The 21002-nt window shown below is 40.1% G+C and overlaps 1 protein-coding gene across 2 annotated transcripts in view; it reads right to left on the bottom strand.

Annotated features, from left to right (window-relative positions):
- The window catches only part of LOC121372908 (centromere-associated protein E-like), a 39854-nt gene extending 20540 nt beyond the window's left edge, over positions 1-19314 (bottom strand). Inside the window, exons 1-2 of one of the 2 annotated variants that reach the window (XM_041499344.1) lie at positions 19180-19314; positions 1694-2092 (exon numbers count right to left, since the gene is read on the bottom strand). In XM_041499344.1, the coding sequence (XP_041355278.1) occupies positions 1694-1828 (135 nt within the window). In that variant the 5' untranslated portion in view covers positions 1829-2092; positions 19180-19314. Of the gene's footprint in view, positions 1-1693; positions 2093-10318; positions 11329-19179 lie in introns of those variants that run through there. The other variant, XM_041499351.1, reaches the window with a different exon arrangement.
- Between the last annotated feature and the right edge of the window lie 1688 nt (positions 19315-21002).

The raw sequence follows: 21002 nt of genomic DNA on the forward strand, positions 1-21002 counted from the left end.
CAGGGGTGACTACAGGGTTTTTTTTAGGAACGAGGTGCAACATCACAAAATATGCACTTAAACTATTTCATAATACGCACGCACACGCACACGCACGCACGGACGGACGGACGCACACATCAGTAAATTTCTGTATCCAGAGCGTCGATATGACAAAAACACCATTTGCCCATTTCCAAAGTAACATATACGGAGGAGGGGTGTATTATGGGAAGGAAATCAAAGTGAAGTGGATGATCTATTCTAAACGCCAAAATATTAATTTTATTTTATTATTAGAAAAACCCCACAAAAAACCCCCACAAAACCCCCAAGAGATTGAACCTTTAAAAGCTCTCTAAGGTAAAAGGTCACACCGGGGCTTACGCTAAACAAACTTTAACACTACGTATAGTATAATGGCCCGGTTAAATCTCTGTTCCATCTCTGATTTTCGTGCTGATCGAGATTTCAGATAATCGTGTTAGCAGCGGTTGGGAGATATTCTATATGTTTTAGCTGTATGTACACTGCAAGAGTGTTAAAGGTCGTTAATCTCTCTGATTCCTGTCACGATTTATGCAGGGCACTTCGTTAGGTCGTTCATTTTCCCCATTTCAACCAATGCCCCACGTCTCTTATACCAAAAGGCCGTGGTATGTGCTGTCCTGTCTGTGGGGACAGTAAGTATAAATAATCGCTAATGAAAACATATTATCGGGTTTCCTCTGAAGAGTCCTACGTGTCAGAATTACCAAATGTTTGACATTCAGTAGCCGACGATCAATTAATCAGTGTGTTCCGGTGGTATCGCTAAACAAAACAAACTTTACATTACTATTCCGTGAATATTATAAACTTCTCACAGTAGGGAATAGAACCCTTGACCTGCAAGTATGGTGGCAATGTTGTGGTGTATCTCTATGTACAAACTAACACTCTTTAGGGTGTACTAAATTTATATTCATTGGCAAACAAATCACTTCTCTCTCTCTCGCTCTCTCTCTCTCTCTCTCTCTCTCTCTCTCTCTCTCTCTCTCTCTCTTCTCTCACACACATACACACACACTATCTCTCTCACACACACTCCCCTCTCCCTCTCTCTCTCCCTCCCCCTCTCTCTCACATACACACACACTATCTCTCTCACACACACTCCCCCCTCTCCCCCCTCCCTCTCTCTCTCTCTCTCTCTCTCTCTCTCTGTCTCTCTCTCTCTCACACATATACATTCCTAGCATGACTCACAAACAATGTGGTTGTTTTCCCAATATTGAATCCTCTCTTTCTATCGCCCCCCCCCACATCTCTCTCTCTCTCTCTCTTCACATTACACACACACTATCTCTCTCTCTCACACACTCCCCTCTCCCTCCCCCCCCTCTCTCTCTCTCACATACACAGTCCCTACACAAAACACTATCTCTCTCACACACACTCCCCCCTCTCCCTCCCCCTCTCCCTCCCTCTCTCTCTCTCTCTCTCTCTCTCTCTCTCTCTCACACATATACATTCCTAGCATGACTCACAAACAATGTGGTTGTTTTCCCAATATTGAATCCTCTCTTTCTATCGCGCCCCCACCACTCTCTCTCTCTCTCTCTCTCTCTCTCTCTCTCTCTCTCTCTCTCTCTCTCTCTCTCTCTCTCTCTCTCTCTCTCTCTCTCTCTCTCTCTCTCTCTCTCTCTCTCTCTCTCTCTAACGTTCTACTCACCTCAATATCCGCTAACATGGAATCGGTAAGTACTCCATTAGTTCTCAACAACGATCCCAGTTGTTCCGTCCAAATTATATTTTTAATCAGAAAATGTCGATGAATAGAGAGAATTTCTTTGTGTTTATTGTTCATTGTTTTTAACTCAGACCAGAATACCGCTGCTGAATACCGAACACAATATTTGAATTTTTAATTCCACTATTTTTATTTTTTTTAATGCGAGACATTTATGTATGACTACGACAGCTTTGAAAAGTTCCACATTGTCCGCAGCGTAACAAATAGCATGAGCAGTGTAGCCGGTATAAGTAGAGACACTTCACTGGATCATTCATAGCGAGTAGAACTGTAACTGGATTGAGTTTTCCGTTCCAATGTAGTCCGTCACGGTAAACACTGAAATCAAACACACATCATAGTCTCATACCACATATTTAAATTACCATTTCAACTTTAAAAAAAAGAATTAATTGATTTTTTTTAAAATTAAATCATTAAAACATATTTTTTAAATGTTTATCTTCCTGCTTTTTTGCTCTAAAACAAGAGGAAAAATAAAAAGGAAAAAAGAAAGAGAAAGAATCGAATTATTTAAATACAAGCAATACGAACTATGTACACGAGATACATATCGTAGTCTCGATTTCCTGGGATAGTAACGGCACTACAGCTCGTCTCTGTTTATAACAATAAACTCAACCAGTGACGGCTCCAGTCAACCGTGACCACTCCCTATTCACCCACAGTGGGAACAGTTCAATAAAACTCGAGTGATCATGAATTATCGGATATATTACACTACAGACATGTGCATATCAATCCATCGATGTACTTAACCTTAAAAAACAATGGAACGGCCTCGGTGGTATAGTGGTTAAGCCACTGGACTTAAGACTGGTAGGTACTGGGTTCGCAGCCCGGTACCGGCCTCCACCCAGAGGGACTTCAAATGACTCATCATTGTGTAGGTGTAAAACAACTACACCGACTCTCCTCTCACTAATCAATAATCACCAACTTATATAGTTGAGGTGTATGTCCAGGACAGAGTGCTTAAACCTTAATTGGGTATAAGCATGGAAATTAGTATTTAATGAAACGTAGTCTTAGCAGTAACTTGTTTTCTGGCCTTACAGATCTGCCGGAGATAATTTTGAGGTTAGAGGCAACGAACTCTTGTTTAACGACACCCCAGCACATTTTAGAACAGGACTATCTGGTGTTCAACACTATTGTTATCATTTTGTATACTTGACCAAAGGGGTGGAGAGAGAGAGAGAGAGAGAGAGAGAGAGAGAGAGAGAGAGAGAGAGAGAGAGAGAGAGAGAGAGAGAGAGAGAGAGAGAGAGAGAGAGAGAGAGAGAGAGAGAGAGAGAGAGATTTCAACAGTGGTGAATGGTTAGTATGAGAGAAGTCGGTATATAGTGGCCACCCTATTGACCCGTTTAATATGTCTCTGGCTTAATCATTATATGCCATCTGGGCCTGTCTACCAAAAAGGCTCTTTTACCACATCCTTTGATGTACCAGTTGTAGGGTACTGGGTGAGACGAGGAAATACACGAAGTTAAAGAGGTTTTGAAAGAACTCGTTGTAAGATGAACGGCCATTCTTATAGTATTCTCTCTATAACATGTAGCACTTTGATGTATTGTCTCATTTTTGAAACGGGTAGGTTTTAATATAGTATAAATATCAACAGCAGATTGTATTTGTCAATCATTTGATCAGTGGCGTAGCGAGGGGATGGGGGCCACGGGGGCAATGCATCACCTCCACCCACCCACCCACCCACACCTTTTTTCTTTCTTTTTTTACTGTATTAAGTTTTATAAAATCAAACATACATACATATATAGTGTGGGTCCCCCATCACCCTCCGCCAATAGTGGGTTGCCCCCAACCCCATATGAAATCATGGCTACGCCAGTGACTTTGATGTTCGAAGCGAACATAGGGCAAACAAAAACACACAAAAAAACATTTGCATATTTATGTTACACATCGTTTGCATAATTTATGTATTTAACTTATTTATATTATTCAGACATTATAATATATCCAGTAAAAGATCAAACGCGTTTTAAGTAACCCAGCAGTTACAAGACACCCGGGGTGAAGCAGACACGGGTCCATAAAGTGTAATCAAATCTCAGAACAAGAAAGAAAACGAACAAAGGAAACGAATATATTACCTTTACAAATAACGTCTATTCTTAAATTACTACACTTTAAAATAATGTGTGCAACTGTGGTTTATTGTTGCTTTGTTGCGTGCGTTTTTGTTTGGCTTTTGTTTATGTTTTTCTTCTTATTTTTTCTTCTCTATTTGTTTCGTGTCGGTTTGGTCGTACTATCCTGTCTGTGGGATGGTGCATATAAAAGATCCCTTGCTGCTAATCGAAAAGAGTAGCCCATGAAGTGGCGACAACGGGTTTCTTCTCTCAATATCTGTGTGGTCCTCAACCATACGTCCGACGCCATATAACCGTAAATAAAATGTGTCGAGTGCGTCGTTAAATAAAACATTTCCTTCTTTTTCTGGTGGGTAAATAATTGTAGGGCAATCTGTGATCGTATTATTATTGAATGTTATAAAATCATCAATATATCGAAAGGTGAAATTGAACTTTTATTTTGATTCAGCCAGATATATTGAAAATCTATCCTAGATAGCGGTCAAGATAACGGTTAGTTTTGTAAACAAGGATTTGGTGGTGCATTTGTTGGTCTCGCAATAAATATCTCACTGTGTGGATTCTTATGGACTTTTGGAATCCGTATTGGACTTGTCCATTCCTCTTCTGTATTTCTTCCTCAGACAACATACTTGCCTTGTATGTATATGTAGCACTAGTTGAATTGTGTTCAATTCCAAGTTCATTTAGGAGACGAATGATGTAATGGTGCTTACATGATGGTTATGTTATTAGAGGTTTTGTTAGTGGGCACTATCACAAACTGTTGTGTTTGTGTTTGTTTTTTTGTTTTTTTTATTTTTAAACTGTTCATGTAGAGCAGTTAGACTCACTATCACAGTTGGCTGTGACATAGCTAGCTTCCTGGCAGAATGTGATTTCTTTCACACGTTATGCATTCGCCCAGTGACGTTTGGAACATGTGTTTTAGCATATTCTTCGACAGGATCCATTGTGATTTTAAAGTTATAGTCCCAATAGATGTTTCACTATTCGTGATATTTGGGAGCCTAATGGAATAACTGTCAAAAGTTGGGATTTTCTGTTACTGAGAGATCATAATTATGTTATAATATGTCCAGCTAGTTAATAGAAAAACCATGAACCTTTATAGCCATCAATCTGATTAAAATTAGCTCTACTGGGTATGTGATAGTGGAGCTAATTTTAATTAGATTGGTTATAATATGTCTAGCTGGTTGACAGAAAAAACATGAACCTTTATAGTCATATGCGGTCGATGTACTGTTGTGATCTTTCGAGTCAATGTTCTGCAGAATATTATCCCTGTAATTGAAACACTGATGATATTGTCTTTATGTATCCAGTGTATTTCTGATCGTTTGTAGTAGCTACCGGCGTCGGTGGTGTTGTGGTTAAGCCATAAATATAAAAAAAATAAAGTAGGTACAGGGTTCGCAGCTCGGTACCGGCTCCCACCCAGAGCGAGTTTTAACGACTCACTGGGTAGATGTAAGACCACTACACCATCTTCTCTTTCTCTAATCACTAACCACTGACAACTAACCCACAGTCCTGGACAAACAGCCCAGATAGCTGAGGTGGGGTTTTTTTTTTTTTTTTTTTTTGTACGTACAAAATTATTTAAAGGTAAAATCTAGTCTCGTCTCCTAGAATCAGTCAGGTGAACAGAAATACTGTATATAGAAAAACTGATTTTCTAAACATAACTTTCCTGCCCATGATAGGCGCGCGCTACAACAGCTTGCTCTGAATGTGCACGTAAAACCATCTGACCTGACTCGGGGCTTCTAGAATTCTAGCCATGGGATCAGTGATTTTTAAAATTTACTAGCCACGATTACAAATTCACAAGCTCAACTTTACTTTAAGTTAATACAATTTTACTAAATAATAGTAATAATCTGATATGTCACCTAAAGAGGGAGATAGAGCTTTAAAAACACTAACATTGGGGGGTGGGATATTCATATTTACAAAATAGACTAAACTGCGGCATTTGACCAATTGTTTTCACAAGCCGTCGGGCATGGCAATAGTAGTTATTTACTAGCCCAACATTGAATATCACAAGCCATGGGAGTGGGGCTACCATAATCTAAAAGCACTGACCTGACCTGAATTGACCTGTCTAAATATGAAAGTGCATTTCACCTATAATTTTCATGACTAAAAATGCTCTGTCGGTCGGAGGCGTGTTACAATTTGAAGCCAACTCAAGACAGACTCTTTAAATTGTTCCCCATAATCTCAGTTAGGGAAGCATTTAATCACCCCTTTGTTTGTTTTTTGTTTGTTTTTGTTTTGGGTTTTTTGTGGGTTTTTTGTATGTTTTTTTTTATGTTTTTTTAACTGTGGGGTCCAATCAATATTCTGTTGCTGTTGAGGTTTGTGTGGGCCTTTTTTGGCATAGACCAAAAAAAGAAAGAAAAAAAAGTTTGTTTTGTTTAACGACATCACTAAAGCACATTGATTTATAAATCATCGGCTGGCACAGACAAAAAACACATTTAATAAAGACAGACGAAACAAAACAAAACAAAACATCACAAATATATATATATATATATATATATATATATATATATATATATATATATATATATATATATATATATATATATAAATATATGCACTGATAAATCAAAAGTAATTTCTTAGCATATTATAAGATTATTACCGTCGATTTGGCGTCGTATTCTATGTACAAGTCTTTTGATCCATTTAGACCCCAGGCCGCGTTCCTAATGCCGATCCCCAGTGCGACGCTATGTGTGGCTAACGAGGATTTTGATAAACCTTTCAGTATCGTACATTTGTTTTGTCATCTCCAACGTATAGGTACGTAGATTCTACGCACTTAACACAACAGCGGTAATCCGGGATCCACATACAGTCACGTACAATCAGGGCGGGACCGATCCCCGTCAGTGGGCCCATTTGGGCTATTTCTAGCTCCAGCCAGTGCACCACGACTGGTACATCAAAGGCTGTGGTATGTACTATCCTGTCTATGGGATAGTGCATATAAAAGATCCCTTGCTGCTAATCGAAAAAGAGTAGCCCATGAAGTGGGTTACCTCCCTCAATATCTGTGTGGTTCTTAACCATATGTCCGACGCCATATAACCGTAAATAAAATGTCTTGAGCGCGTAGTTAAATAAACCATTTCCTTCCTTCCTTCACGTACAACCGGCATCGGTGGAGTAGTGGTTCAGGCTGGTAGGTACTGGGTTCGTCTCTCGGTACCGGCTCCCACCCAGAGCGAGCTTAACGACTCAGTGGGTAAGGTGTAAGACCACTACACCGACTTCTTTCTCACTAAACACTAACAACTAATTACTAGTACTAATCCTCTATCCTCATAGCTGAGGTGTGTGTGCCAGGACAGCATGCTTGAACCTTAATTGGACATAAGCACGAAAACAACTACAAATAAACATGCACAAACACCCAAGCATAAATTACAGGGGCGTAGCGTTCTCCTGTCTCAGGAGCGGGTGCAACGATTTTAATGGGAGGGGGAGGGGGTCTAGATTGTGGCGACCGAAGTTTATAGGGATCGAGTAATTGCTCCCCTGTAAAATATAGAGATTTTGTTTTGTCTTGACACACACCTATGTCTACGCTAATGGGATGTATCCCCTATGAACCGGAGATGGGTCGGTGGGGGAAGACTGTATAAAGAAATGTTAAAATGTACTTGTCCCCCCCCCCCCCCCCACCACCACCACCCGAAAGATGTACCTATGACCCTGGATTGGGGTGGCGTGGGCTTTGGAATTGGCGGATCCAGAGGAGGGTCACAGGGGTTTTGTGACCCACCCTCCCCCACCGCGCGTTTGAAATGCCATTTTTAATTACTTTGTTTTTGGTTTTTGTTAGTTTTTTTAATTGATCATCCAAAATATACAACACCAAATTGTCCCTGAAAACGAGTCTCTGGGCATCTTTATTTCAAACATTTCCAGGGAGCATGTCCCCGAATCCTGCTATAGAAAAAAAGAAGAGTATTTTGTTTAACGACACCACTAGAGCACATTCATTTATTAATCATCGGCTATTGGATGTCAAACATATGGTCATATGGGGGAGGGGGGGGGAGGAGGGGCAAACCCGGTGGCTAAACCACCGGCGGCCGCCCCATCTGCTTCGCCGCCCAACACCGAGCCTGGGAGACCGAAGCGGATGGAAGAGGACAAGACCCTACATACCACCACTAAAGCCTCCAGCCTGCCGTTACCGGAACTAGACACTGCTATATGTGCCAAGCTCCGGTACAGCGCCCTCCACCTCCTACACTCCAGGCGACTCCGGTGCGGTCACCACCCACGGCTCCCAAATGAGTCACCGGTCCGTCAAGCAGCCGTTGGGAAGAGGAAGGCAGACACTCAGTCAGGCGCCTCCTTTTCGCGTGCTCGACCTACAGCGGACTCGGAGGAAAAACTGGACTGAACCCTTCAAGGCGGGAAGTTAAACGCCCGCTACGCCAAGATGCTCCGGACCAATGTTAACATCAAAGACGCCCACCAACGTTTTCTCCACCCCAGAAAACTCCAGTTCCAACCACTGAAGGACCATGACGGAGAGTTTTCAATGAGAAATGCCCAGCTCGAAGACAAGAAGTTACCGGTCTGTATCACCTACCGCCGCCATAGCATTTACAGTTAAGCGCTCATCATCCCTGAAATGGACAATCTCACCATCCATCAGATTGTCAAGCGAGTGTTCGGCAAGGCCTACCCAACCGTCATCAGCTACATGGGACATCCAGCCTGCAAGATCAAACTGCCGAACCTCTGAATAGACGACAGGGCTGGCCAAAAGTACCCGTCCGCTCGCCCCAATCGAGTAAAAATTGGCTTGGAGGAGTAAAGTTTACAATTCAGTCGTCCGCCGGGCAACTTAAAATTTTTAAATACAAACTGCCTCTTTATTCTTTTTATACACTTGCGATATTTGTAATTCCGTAGTCTGCAGCAAGCGTTGTCCGCCATTTCAAAGCTTGGTCAAGACTGCGAGTATGATTGGTAGTGCAAGCATGAAAACTACAGTGTTAAGTCTGTATGTTTGTTGAGTATGTTTTGCATCCACACACTATAGGTTTTTTTGTTTTTAATAGTACGTACGTCTCTCTCTCTCTCTCTCTCTCTCTCTCTCTCTCTCTCTCTCTCTCTCTCTCTCTCTCTCTCTCTCTCTCTCTCTCTCTCTCTCCATTCATCCATCCATCCATCCATTCCCTATGTACTGTGTGCGTGTGTCAGGCTCCTGGAGTTCACGCAAACCATACAGTACCGTGTTGATAGCGTGTTGGTAAAATCACGAAACCGAACTTTCGTTTCCCATGATTATTATATTGTGTCATCTGTGTGGGACTCACATCGAGAGCGCCAATCGTCGTAATTTCTAAGGAAAACCAAGGGTAGGGCCTATACTCCCCATGAAAATTGTGAAAATTAAATGTCCTGGAAAAAATGTTCTGCATTCTACAACTACAAGTAAAATTCTTCCAGAAAAATAGAGGCGTATACTTTTTTTAAATATTTAAAACGACTCGTCCGTTATGACCCCCACCCACCCACACACCCCAACCACCCCCCTAAAAAAAACAAAAAAACCAAACAACAACCCAACAACACAAAAAAACCCACCGGAAATTAATGTTATTCACTGTGAAATCGTTAACCCAAAGTAGCATATTTTCGATGATCATTAATTTATAAAGTAAAGTTTTATAACTTTTCTTCATTTCGAAAGCATTTTTTTTTTTTTTTACATTCACAAATTAAGGGAAATAAACGTATTTAGTAATACAAGTGTGTTCTATGATGTGAAATTGTTTGGCACATAGTTTAAATTTCTATTTAAACTGCTTACATTTTCGGACGAGTTGATTTTATTTTATGGGCAAGTGAAATTTGAGTTACTTGCCTAGCGGGCATTTGAAAATTTTAGGATATGGCCAGCCCTGGACGAACATCTCCACTTGTCTTAGCGCCAGCCTCTCAAAGAACCCTTTCCTCCATGAGTATGGACTTTATCAGACTTTAAACATTTTGGCAGGCATTTCAAAAACTTTATTTCTTTTATAAACAGCCTGACAAACTTTGGTCGGTCGGTCGGTAAAGTATTTACGTGCATATATGCCACGAAGGCTTCATGCACGCTTATCACGGGCTTATCTCTGACTTTCGTCAGTGACTTAAGTCCGGGACAGAAGGGGGGGGGGGGGGGGGGGGGGAGTAAGTTTGAAGTGGGCGGAATTTGGAATACATTTTTTTTAGTAAAGTCTAAAAAGCCTAAGTCTACGGAGAATAATCTGCACCCCTGCTCGGCCTAAAAGGTTTTAAGGTGATTTGAGAAATTGAACGGGCGCCAAAGTAAAGTGCGTTGGACTAGTTATAAAAAAATAATCCAACTAAGCCCAAAAAAGGAGGTTACCTGTCCTAGTTAAGGTTGACGCCGCAGGACTCATGGCGAAGTGATGGACTGCTCAGGCCTGAAGTTGGGGAGTCCTTCAGTCAACATGGCGATGTTTCTGTCGATGGCGATGTTTCTGTCGATGGCTCCTGGATAGATGTCCCGCAGTACCATCTTCAAAATGCGGTAAATGGTCGCGTTGGACATCGATGGTTTCAGGAGTCCCTGCCTGTACAGTCCGTCCTGCTGTGCCGTCACATAAAGTTGGTCCGTTGGTAAGGCTCCTTGTAGCTGGTACTTCCCTTGTCCGGTTGGAAGTTGGCGCCAATGTTCGTCACTCCAGGGACCCTTGAGATGCGTGCTGTCGGTGAAGTCGCCGATGACCGCTCCTCGGTACCTCGATGACAGCTTGTCTCAGACGAGAATCCAATCGGGTTGGTCGGATGTCTTTGGTATGGTGGCCGCCGACACCTTCCTCCTCTTAGAATCCTGCTGGGCCGCCGCTGGGTCAGCAACTGCCGGAGGCGCTGGTGGACTGGCTGGGGGGTCACGATGACCACGTGTCCATCTGCGTTGGTACGTCGACAGGAGGGGCCGCCACTGTCAGTGGAGCTGACAGCTTTGCCCCCCCCCCCCCGGGCCGCTCCTGGCGAGTGCTTCGGTCGAGTAGGTGGGGGCGGCAGCGCACAATCAACCGCCACCGGGTTGGATCACTCTGCACCGCCCCTGTCGGTCTCGTCCTCCTCTTCGGAACAGGTGGGGCCGCCCCTGGCGGTTGAGCCGCCAAGTTAGCCCCCCCCCCCCCTGCGTAGTCTTAGGTCGCCTCCTCCGAATTCTACTAGGTGAGCGTCGCTTCTTGTCAGCGCCGTAAAACAGCGTCACAGTCGCCGAGTCCCCGTTGTGCTCGACGCGATACTTAGACAAAGGCCCAAGCGTGCGCAGCACAGCCCCTAGGGTGGTGGGGGTGGAGAGAAATCGCCACGTTCTCAGAACACAACTTCATCGTTCGAGAGTCAGTGCAGAAGTCTTTGTAGCCCGAGTACTCTGACTGTAAGAGAGCTAGACGGACATTTGGACATAAATACGCTCTCATTACAGTCAGAGACCAAGCTATGTATTTTTTTGGCAATTCCCGACAACCAAAAAGTTCTAATACCACAACAATCCTATGTTTCACGTGAAATACCTTTACATCGATAATTTTCGAGTTGATTGATTAAAAGAAATTCAGATATTAATCACTAATACACATACTACAGAAAGAAACTCGACAGCACCCACATTCAGCTAAACTTCGGCAAACTCCGGACAGCAGAATTCTAAGTTCGCCGACCTATATCGTGACGATGCGTCACATGATCGCCCACTCACCCATTCCGTCTTCCAGGGGCCGTCTAAAAACGACGAGTGCCCGACAATCACCAAAAAAAAGTTTGTTTTGAGTAACGACACCACTACAGCACATTGATTCATTAATCATCGGCTATTGGATGTCAAATATTTGGTAATTTTATCACTGTGTTAGAGAGAAAACCATTAGCCAACTCTTCCATGTTGTAACGTCGCTTGGTATGAGACGGCCCCTGTAACTGTTGCACAAGGCGGAATCGCCCAGTGGGCGATCACGTGATCTACGTCACGCAATAGGTCACCGAGCTTTGTAATTCTTGCGACGGAGTGTCACGAAGCGTAGCTGAATGTGGGTGCTGTCGGATTTCTTTCTGTAGTATGTGTATTAGTGATTAATATGTGGATTTTTTTTTAATCAGTTAACTTGAAAATGATCGATGTAAAGGTATTTGACGTCAAACATAGGATTGTTGTGGTATTAGAGCGGAAATCTTTGCCAAATTTTTGCTTGTCGAGAATTGCCAAAAAAAAATACATAGCTTGGTCTCTGACTGTAATGAGAGCGTATTTATGTCCAAATGTCCGTCTAGCTCTCTTACAGTCAGAGTACTCGGGCTCAAGTCTTTGGGGTGGGTTTTTTTCTGGAGGTCCGTCTAAATTGCTCAAATCACCTAAATTCTTTTTGGCCGAGCACTCAAAGTTTATTTTTCCAGACATAAGCAGAATGATTTCTCTTTTGGTCTTAGGTCTCTGACCTTATTCTAACGTTTGGAAGCCATATAACCGTAAATAAAATGTGTTGAGTGCATTGTTAAATAAATTTCCTTATTCCAAATTTTATTGCAAATTCCACCCACTTCAAACTTACCACACACCCCTTCTGTCCCGGACTTAGTCACCGGCGATGTCAGAGACTAAACCCGTGATGGGCGTGCTCGAAAACTTTGCGTTATATGAACACGTGAAAAGAACAGACAAGACAAGACAAAACAAGACAAGACAAGACGCCTATAAGAATAAATATACATTGGCAATGATTGTTTATAACGGCGTTGGATTGCGTATAGTACCAGTCAATGTCCCAGGAAACCGTGACATAAACACGGATACCCGCTAAGCGCAACAAATAAAATTTGATTGTTCCACGTAATAACTAAAACCGTGCCTGACTAAAAAAAAAAAAAAAAACGGAGTGGGTTGACGAGTTGTTTTGTGTGGAAATGAATAACACAATTAACCGATTCCATTCGCAGGAGTTGTCGACATAGCAGAAATAATTATTTCTAAAAATGGACGCAAATCCGTTACAGGCAGAGACATATATATATAATAATATGTGAGGTAAAAGGAAAATAAATTAACTGTCAGAAAAGATTGCCAAGTGCCCAGGAGGGCCGTGTGTGTAATCACCAATAGATGGAAACACGTGTCGAGACTAGATTAGGTTAGACATAAAAGGAAACAGAATTAATATTATTATACCTATCATGACAAACTACAGGTCGTCTTTGAACGGGAAAAGAATTAATAACAGGTCGTGTTTAGACCAAAAAAAAAAAAAAAAAAAAAAAAAAAAAAATCAACCAAAATAAAGGAAGGAAGAAAGGAAGGAAGGAAGGAAGGAAGGAAATGTTTTATTTACTCAACACACTTTATTTACGGTTATATGGCGTCGGACATATGGTTAAGAACCACATAGATATTGAGAGAGGAAACCCGCTGTCGCTACTTCATGGGCTACTCTTTTCGATTAGCAGAAAGGGATCTTTTATATGCACCATCCCACAGACAGGGTAGTCCATACCACATCCTTTGATATACCAGTCGTGGTGCACTGGCTGGAACGAGAAATAGCCATCCAAAATAAAATGAAGGAGAAAAAAGTTGAAGTTTGTTTTGTTTAACGAGCACATTGATTTATTAATCATCGGTTATTAGCACATACCATACCACGGCCTTTGTCGAGTTGTGGTACACTGGTTGGAACGAGAAAAAGCCCAATCAGCTGCAAGCTCTTCACGCGAGCACTCAACCGACTGGGCTAAATCCCTCCGTGACCACAGGATAAAAGATAAAGACTGTAAACTGTGGATGTACGAAAATCAATCATACATTGATGGACGTGTAGGACTTAAGTCGCTGTCGTCTCCACAAAACGAAAATCTGTTAGATTGTTTTCCATTTCAAAAGCGTAGGCCTAGAGTAGGTCTAGTGTACTCATAATACTAAAACCTCAAATCGTTTTGTACCGTAACACTTTTATATAAATAGTAATGGTGACTGGCATTAATTATATAATTATAAAGCCGATATCTTAAGACGGTAACTAGTTATTCCATATATATATATATTTATCCTATAATTTACCCATGATATCCATGTCATAAACCCATGTAATAACTTTAGTATATATATATATATATATATATATATATATATATATATATGTGTGTGTGTGTGTGTGTGTGTGTGTGTGTGTGTTATATGTTATACACACACATACACACATACATAGAACATGTTTATATAGGTAATACAATGGTCAACTTTCAGTGATGACGTGTCGCAATCTATTGAAATCTTGTTTTTATGTAATCAACACCATGAAACTGACTACAGGTAAGTTGTCACCGTGTATCATCGTACAACGGATATTGCGAGCTCTGGAGCGTGGGTAAAACAAGCACCACCAGGGGACCATGGACAAAATAACAGGGACCAACTCCCTGAAAAGGACACTTCAGTATAAATTGTAAACAAATTGTTTTAAAATGGGGAACTATAACGGTTCTAGGTGGCAGGTCCCCGTAGTTCACTCGCTTGGATCCGCTCCTGCACCACCGCATAGAGGTAAGCTATTTGTCGTTTTATTTGATCTGGTACTGATTTATGTTGCACAAGGTTACGTGGCTACTAGCTATAGTCCGTCCAATCATTCTATTAAAATGTTGTTGTTTTTGTAAATAATTTCAGTTTGGTATGACGTAAGAAGAAAAGTAAAAGTGTTTTGGAACTAACAATTAAATACTGTTTGTGTGTGTGCAATGTACAAATCAATCGGCTCATAAATAAATAAATTCTGGTAAATTCCATAGTATGAAAAAAGGCGTTTCCTGTGGGACGGACTATAGATAATTTGCTAACAAACATCCTTCTTGGTAAGATCACACATGAAGATTGTTTTATTCGAACGCAAACAAATTAAAACATAATAAACATCGTAATTTTTAAAATCTAAACATATTAAGTAGGACCTCCACGAGTCCAAAATATTGAACTCGAGTACTCGAGGGTCAAACTCTACTCGGACCCGATTACCCGACACTTATACAAGATGATGAGATTAAGGAATAAAGTAAAATAGCATTATTCATCTTAACTCCAGCGCTGAACATGGATGCCAAATCATGCCATTGTATTGCACTTAAAAACCGGTTGATATGTTGTGACGGACGAACAGCCAGTTTAAAAAGAGAAACTAGCGCATGATCATATAACTATTGTGTAACATATATCGTTTATTATTTACTGCTAAAATTATTGTCCTACATTGTCTATTGTATTATAGTAATAGTTGATCATTATAGTCCACCATGCACGGGTACTCGAGTCCTGTGAACGGACTCGAGTCCTGTGAACGGACTCGAGTCTTGCTAGACTCGGCTCGTGCCAGAGTACTCGAGTACTCGTGGAGACCCTAACATTAAGCATATAGGAACAGGGGCGTAAGCTAGGGAGGTTCGGACCCCCCCCCCCCGATTTTTTTTTTAATAATTTCGTAGTACGAAAAAACTATATTTGAGAAAATAAGATAAAATTTAACCTAGTACAAATATTAGAACGATCAGAAACACTTTTAATATACAGCCACTAATATTTTATACAGAAAAATATATTTGATATGTAATTACAATCGTTAAAAAGTCTGTTAGTCGATAACATCTTAAAAAGTGCAGCAAACTCAGGAATGTCCCTTTAACTCAAAATTTTAATTTGTGCTGTATTGGCCATTCTCAAAGAGAATGTTACACCCCTGCACCACGGTGAGGTTACAGCACGCGCAGGGGATTAGCCTTTCAAAACAATTTTCAGACAATTTTACACATGTCAGTCAACACATATCGCATTGTTTGAAACTATAATATTAACTGATAGCACTAAATTAAAGTCTGCGCACCGAAGCATTTGTGTTATATTTGTGTTATATTTGTGTTATATTTGTGTTATATTTTAAAGGAAAACTCTATCATTAAACATATTTCTTTTACCGCTATACTACTTTTATATACAATAAAAATGTTATAACTGAAAGTTAAAAATTTAATTTTAATTTTTTTTTATGTCTAGGAATTAGCTCTTTATTAATAGCACCCCCCCCCCCCCCCCCCCCTTCACTGACCTACATGACGTCACATACGTCCTGGCAGCAACCATTAAAACAACCACTTCGGTCGCTAATGTCTATACAAACAACAGGTGCGGGACGTAGCCCAGCAGTCGGTCTAGGATCGATCCCCGTCGGTGGGCCCATTGGGTTATTTCTCGTTCCAGCCAGTGCACCAATGAATGAATGAATGAATGTTTAACGACACCCCAGCACGAACAATACATCGGCTATTGGGTGTCAAACTATGGTAATGCAAATAAATAAAGTGATGATCAACATCAATATAAAAATTCAAGACTTAAACAAAAACAGTGTAAAGAACTGTGCAAAAACACAAATATCACAGAATTTTACGGATACTGAATTTTACTCAAAACTTCAATTTTGTGCCGTATTGGCCATTCTCAAAGAGAATGTTACACCCATGCACCACGGTGAGGTTACAGCACACGCAGGGGCCAGTGCACCACGACTGGTATATCAAAGGCCGTGGTATGTGCTATCATGTCTGTGGGATGGTGCATATAAAAGATCCCTTGCTACTAATGAACAAATGTAGCGGGTTTCCTCTCTGAGACTATATGTCAAAATTACCAAATGTTAGTGAGCTCCGTGGTCTAGTGAATAAAACTGCTGGACAATCAAGCTGATGACATTGGTTCAAATCCCGTCAAAGCTGGCTCACACATTTATTCATTTTTCTCATCTATCACCCTCTGTCTATCATTCTCATTATCTTAATATAAAAACCTTCCAATTTCTCCCACGATTTTAATCTGTTTCGACACTTTCTGTCAATTTCCTCCGACTCTGTCTTCTGAGCTGTCCACACCATTGCCTACCTGTCTCAGCTTCCTCCACGGGTGCAGTATCTGTGTATTTCCCTGCACCCACCTGGCATCCTCGTCCTCTGCCGCTAATAAAGCTGGTCTGACCCATGGCACTAACTAACGACCGCCGGTAGTAGGAGTGCATAGTAGGTGATTACAAGTGCCTCTTAACAATGCCAGAAGGAACTACTGAACACTTCCCGAAGTGGTCAGACTAAACCCACAGCTAAAAGCTGATGGGCAACAGGTGTGTGACACAGATAGCCACAAGAGACAAGCACCTGTCGCGGTTGGTGAGACAAGGACTGGGATGTGGAGGTGAACAGCGAAAGAAGTTGAAAGATAGGAGTTGCCAGATCGGGAAGAAATGAGACGGAATTCAAAGGATAGAAAGGAAAGGGGGCACTGGGATTAAAAAACCCCAAACCCCCCCCCCCCCCCCAAAAAAAAAAAAAAACCCCAACAACAACCAAAAAAACCAACAACAACAACCAACAACAACAACCAAAAAACAAACAAACAAACAAACAACAACCAATTACCAAATGTTTGACATCCAATAACCGATGATTAATAAATCAATGTGCTCTAGTGGTGTCATTAAACAAACAAACAAATACATATATATATACACAACAAAAGGGTAATGCATGAACTATACTAGTTAAATGTTCTAGGCAGCTGACACTTCGTATTATAGTTTGTTTCGCATTAATTTACATTATGTTAAGATAAAAATAGTGCTGCCCCATGTTCCTTATTTTTGGATAACAGCATGGCCAAAAAAAAAAAACCCCGCCAATGTCAAAATGTATTATTATTATTCAACGAAAGATGTCTGTTATTAACTGTATGAATGAGCACAAATAGTGTTTTCAAACGGTAATTATTGCGAATACAGCTGAACAATAGGCCTAAGTCCTATGATACGTTTTATATTCTGGATCATAAATTAAAATAAGGTATGCATTGCAGCTTTTATGTAAACTTGTGTAAGTTGATATACAAGATTGTTCATTACAAAGGTAGCATGCAGATGTGTTGACAGGTGCTAACAAATCACTTCGATCTTGGCTGGCAAATTAAAATGTGCCCTTATCGCATCAGTTCGGTGCTACATTAAATCAAATTGCTATCTGTCAGGTTGGTTATACCTATTTTCACAATCAAGATGTATTGATTTTACAATTGTTTTACTACTTAAATTAAAGGGACAGACCCTAGTTTTTAAACACTACAACATATGTTTTTTTTACTATTAGAGCCGTTTATGATTATTTGTGTAAAACCGAGGTGTTTCTGGTCATCCCGTTGTTTCTAATACCACAAAATGCATGTTCATATTTTAAAAAACGCACGTGCATTTAAGAGTTCTAATCTATGGATATTTCCCGGTTTGAACGTCACAGACTCAGAGATTAACTACCACGTGACTTAACCAATCAAAACACGCATGTCTTTAGACTTATTTCCTGTGCCAGAAACTTGAAAGGGAAAAGTAAACAATGCATGCTGTAACTGTAACGATTTAAAGATAGCATGTTACTGCAGTTTGCAAAGCTAGTTCAATTGGGTTATTATTATATACTGATTGCGTTGTTGATATTATTCGATGACCAACGTCACGATCAAATGTATTAAACGAAATTTCAACCGAGAGAAAAAGAAGAAAAAAACACACGATCGAGCATAAGGGGAGAGAGAAAAAAAATACTAGCCGTTTTGCGTTTCTCACTAGCCCGAACTTAAAAAGCCACTAGCCACGGGCGTTGGGCTAGCGGATTTGTCGTACTCTGAGACTCTTCTTTCACTCTGTTGTAACTTTATCCAAGTGTGTGACAGGTTTCTAGATTAACAAAACTTAGTGTCCATTTTTACGAGTTAAAACTAGGGCCTACGCATTTAACGTTTTTGTTTACAAATATACCCCAAAAGTTGTTTCCAGACGTAACTAGCATGCGCAGACTTATGTGACATGGGTCTTATGTAATTCATAAAATAAACATAGGCATATGCTTTTTATCGTGCATAAATAAAGCGTTATTTAGAAGAGTTTAAGTTGAGAAAGAAGAAGAAGAAGAAGAAGAAGAAGAAAGCCAAAGCCACTTTATTTTTAAAAGCAAGACGGAGTAGACCTATACCCGACGAGCAAGCGTAATAATGTATGTAGCCTACTATTTGAGAATCTGCCATTTCAAATGGCTGCCTGGTGAAAATATTGTATTGGCGATTTATTTAACATAGCAACATGTAAAACGCATAATATTGTGCAACAAAAGTCGTCACCAAATGAAAGAAATTGGCAAATAACTTACCTGGATGTGTTGCTTTATTTTTCTCTTGCTTCAGAACTCGCAATATCCGGTGTACGATGACACAGACTGGTTACTACTGTTTTGCTTACGAGTTACGCTTAGTCTGTGTTGTATCTACTAATCTTCTGGCTTCCTTCTTGGCGCTTATTTTAAAAAATACACCTCTGACGTTAGACATGACGTCATTGCCGTCCAGGCGCGACCGGCGACGTTAAAGATAAAGATAAAAACTGTATTGCATATAAACATTCCACATACGGAACTGGATGCAAAACATATGCATAAACAAGAAACAAACAAAATGACTAAATAAGGACTAATTATGGGCAATACATGTATAATCGTGAACAAATTTGCATACCGCACCAGCACAGGCTGGATTTTGGTTTTGCATAATATATATAAATGTTTCTTGCATACTCATACTTTTAAATAGGTAATTATGGAAAGTTAGATATGAACATACACCTACCTATAGGGCCTACGGCACAGTATTACATTCACATGCCAAAGTCCAGCAGCGGTGAGAACAGACATGTCAGCATGTGGGCTATTTTCACAACAAAAAAATAAAATAAAGAAATAACAAATAAGAGGAAAAATAACAGTAAAGACACCGCAGTTGCAATATTTCTCACAAAACAGCATATAATGTAAATAAACAGCAATGCATATAAAAAGCATCATCACTTGGCGCACTGGATATTATATTTGGCCATGCTTGTGGTTAAAATGATATACCCAAAATGTCCACCCCGTTATTGTGTACAAAAGCACATGTTATCGTTATGGAATCGCAAAACTCCCTAAAATATTAAGTGGTTGCCTTTAAACTTCAAAATGTAAGTAAACCACTCATAAATTTCAAATGAAAATATTCATATAAAACTACACTGCATTCAACTTTAAGTTGCACCTTTTATTTTTATTTTTTTAATTGTCTTTACCGGTATAAACGGGACCAACAATTTGATTAGTATGAACGTTATCCACCAGATGGCACTATGACATTAGGTCAAGCTTAGATCAAATATGTCAAGTACATAAATAGTAGCTGGGTACGTATCCTTACAGGCAAGCTGTTTTTAATTTTTAAAATACTTTTTTCAATGTCTCACTTATTGTTTGTCTTTACCGTTATTTTAATCAAGTATTCTGGAAACATAAGAAATCCATACCATGCCATGTGTCTTTACCGTTATAATGTTTGTTGATTATAACAAATATAGATATCTAGGCTACATATATTTATAAACGTATTTTCCATTGTTAATTTTCTTTGCCATTAGGCCTACTAGTATTTCATTAACGGTAAAGACAATTGCTTCCCATTATACCTTACCATTAATAGTAAAACAATTTATTTTTAATATATAAAAAAAAACCACGAAAATATTTTCATGTACATTAAAAAAAAGTTGTTGTTTTTTATACACTTCTAGCTTTGCTATTTGAAATAATGAACGACTGCACATATCTACTTTAGATTTTACTATTACAAACATGAATTTTTTTTTTTTTTAAGTTCTTTGCTTTCATTTGCCCCTTTTTGTGAAAATAGCCCATGTGCTCTCGATCTCCCCATCCCCAACAGTGTGGGCAATGATAGTTTCATGTTTCCACTTGAAAATTATGAAAACTTGATGTACTGAAATGCAATTTCTGGCATTCTGTGAGTACACATAATCACAGCAAATGCTATTAAATGCAATACTTTGAAATGCATTTTTTTTTTTTTAAATGTATAATGAATATATATGCACACACTGTATATTAGCTCGAGTGTCATCTAGCCCTCCCAGGCCCGTAGCCAGAATTTTAAG

This window comes from Gigantopelta aegis, chromosome 1, assembly GCF_016097555.1.
Source record: "Gigantopelta aegis isolate Gae_Host chromosome 1, Gae_host_genome, whole genome shotgun sequence".
NCBI classification, from domain to species: Eukaryota; Metazoa; Mollusca; class Gastropoda; order Neomphalida; family Peltospiridae; genus Gigantopelta; species Gigantopelta aegis.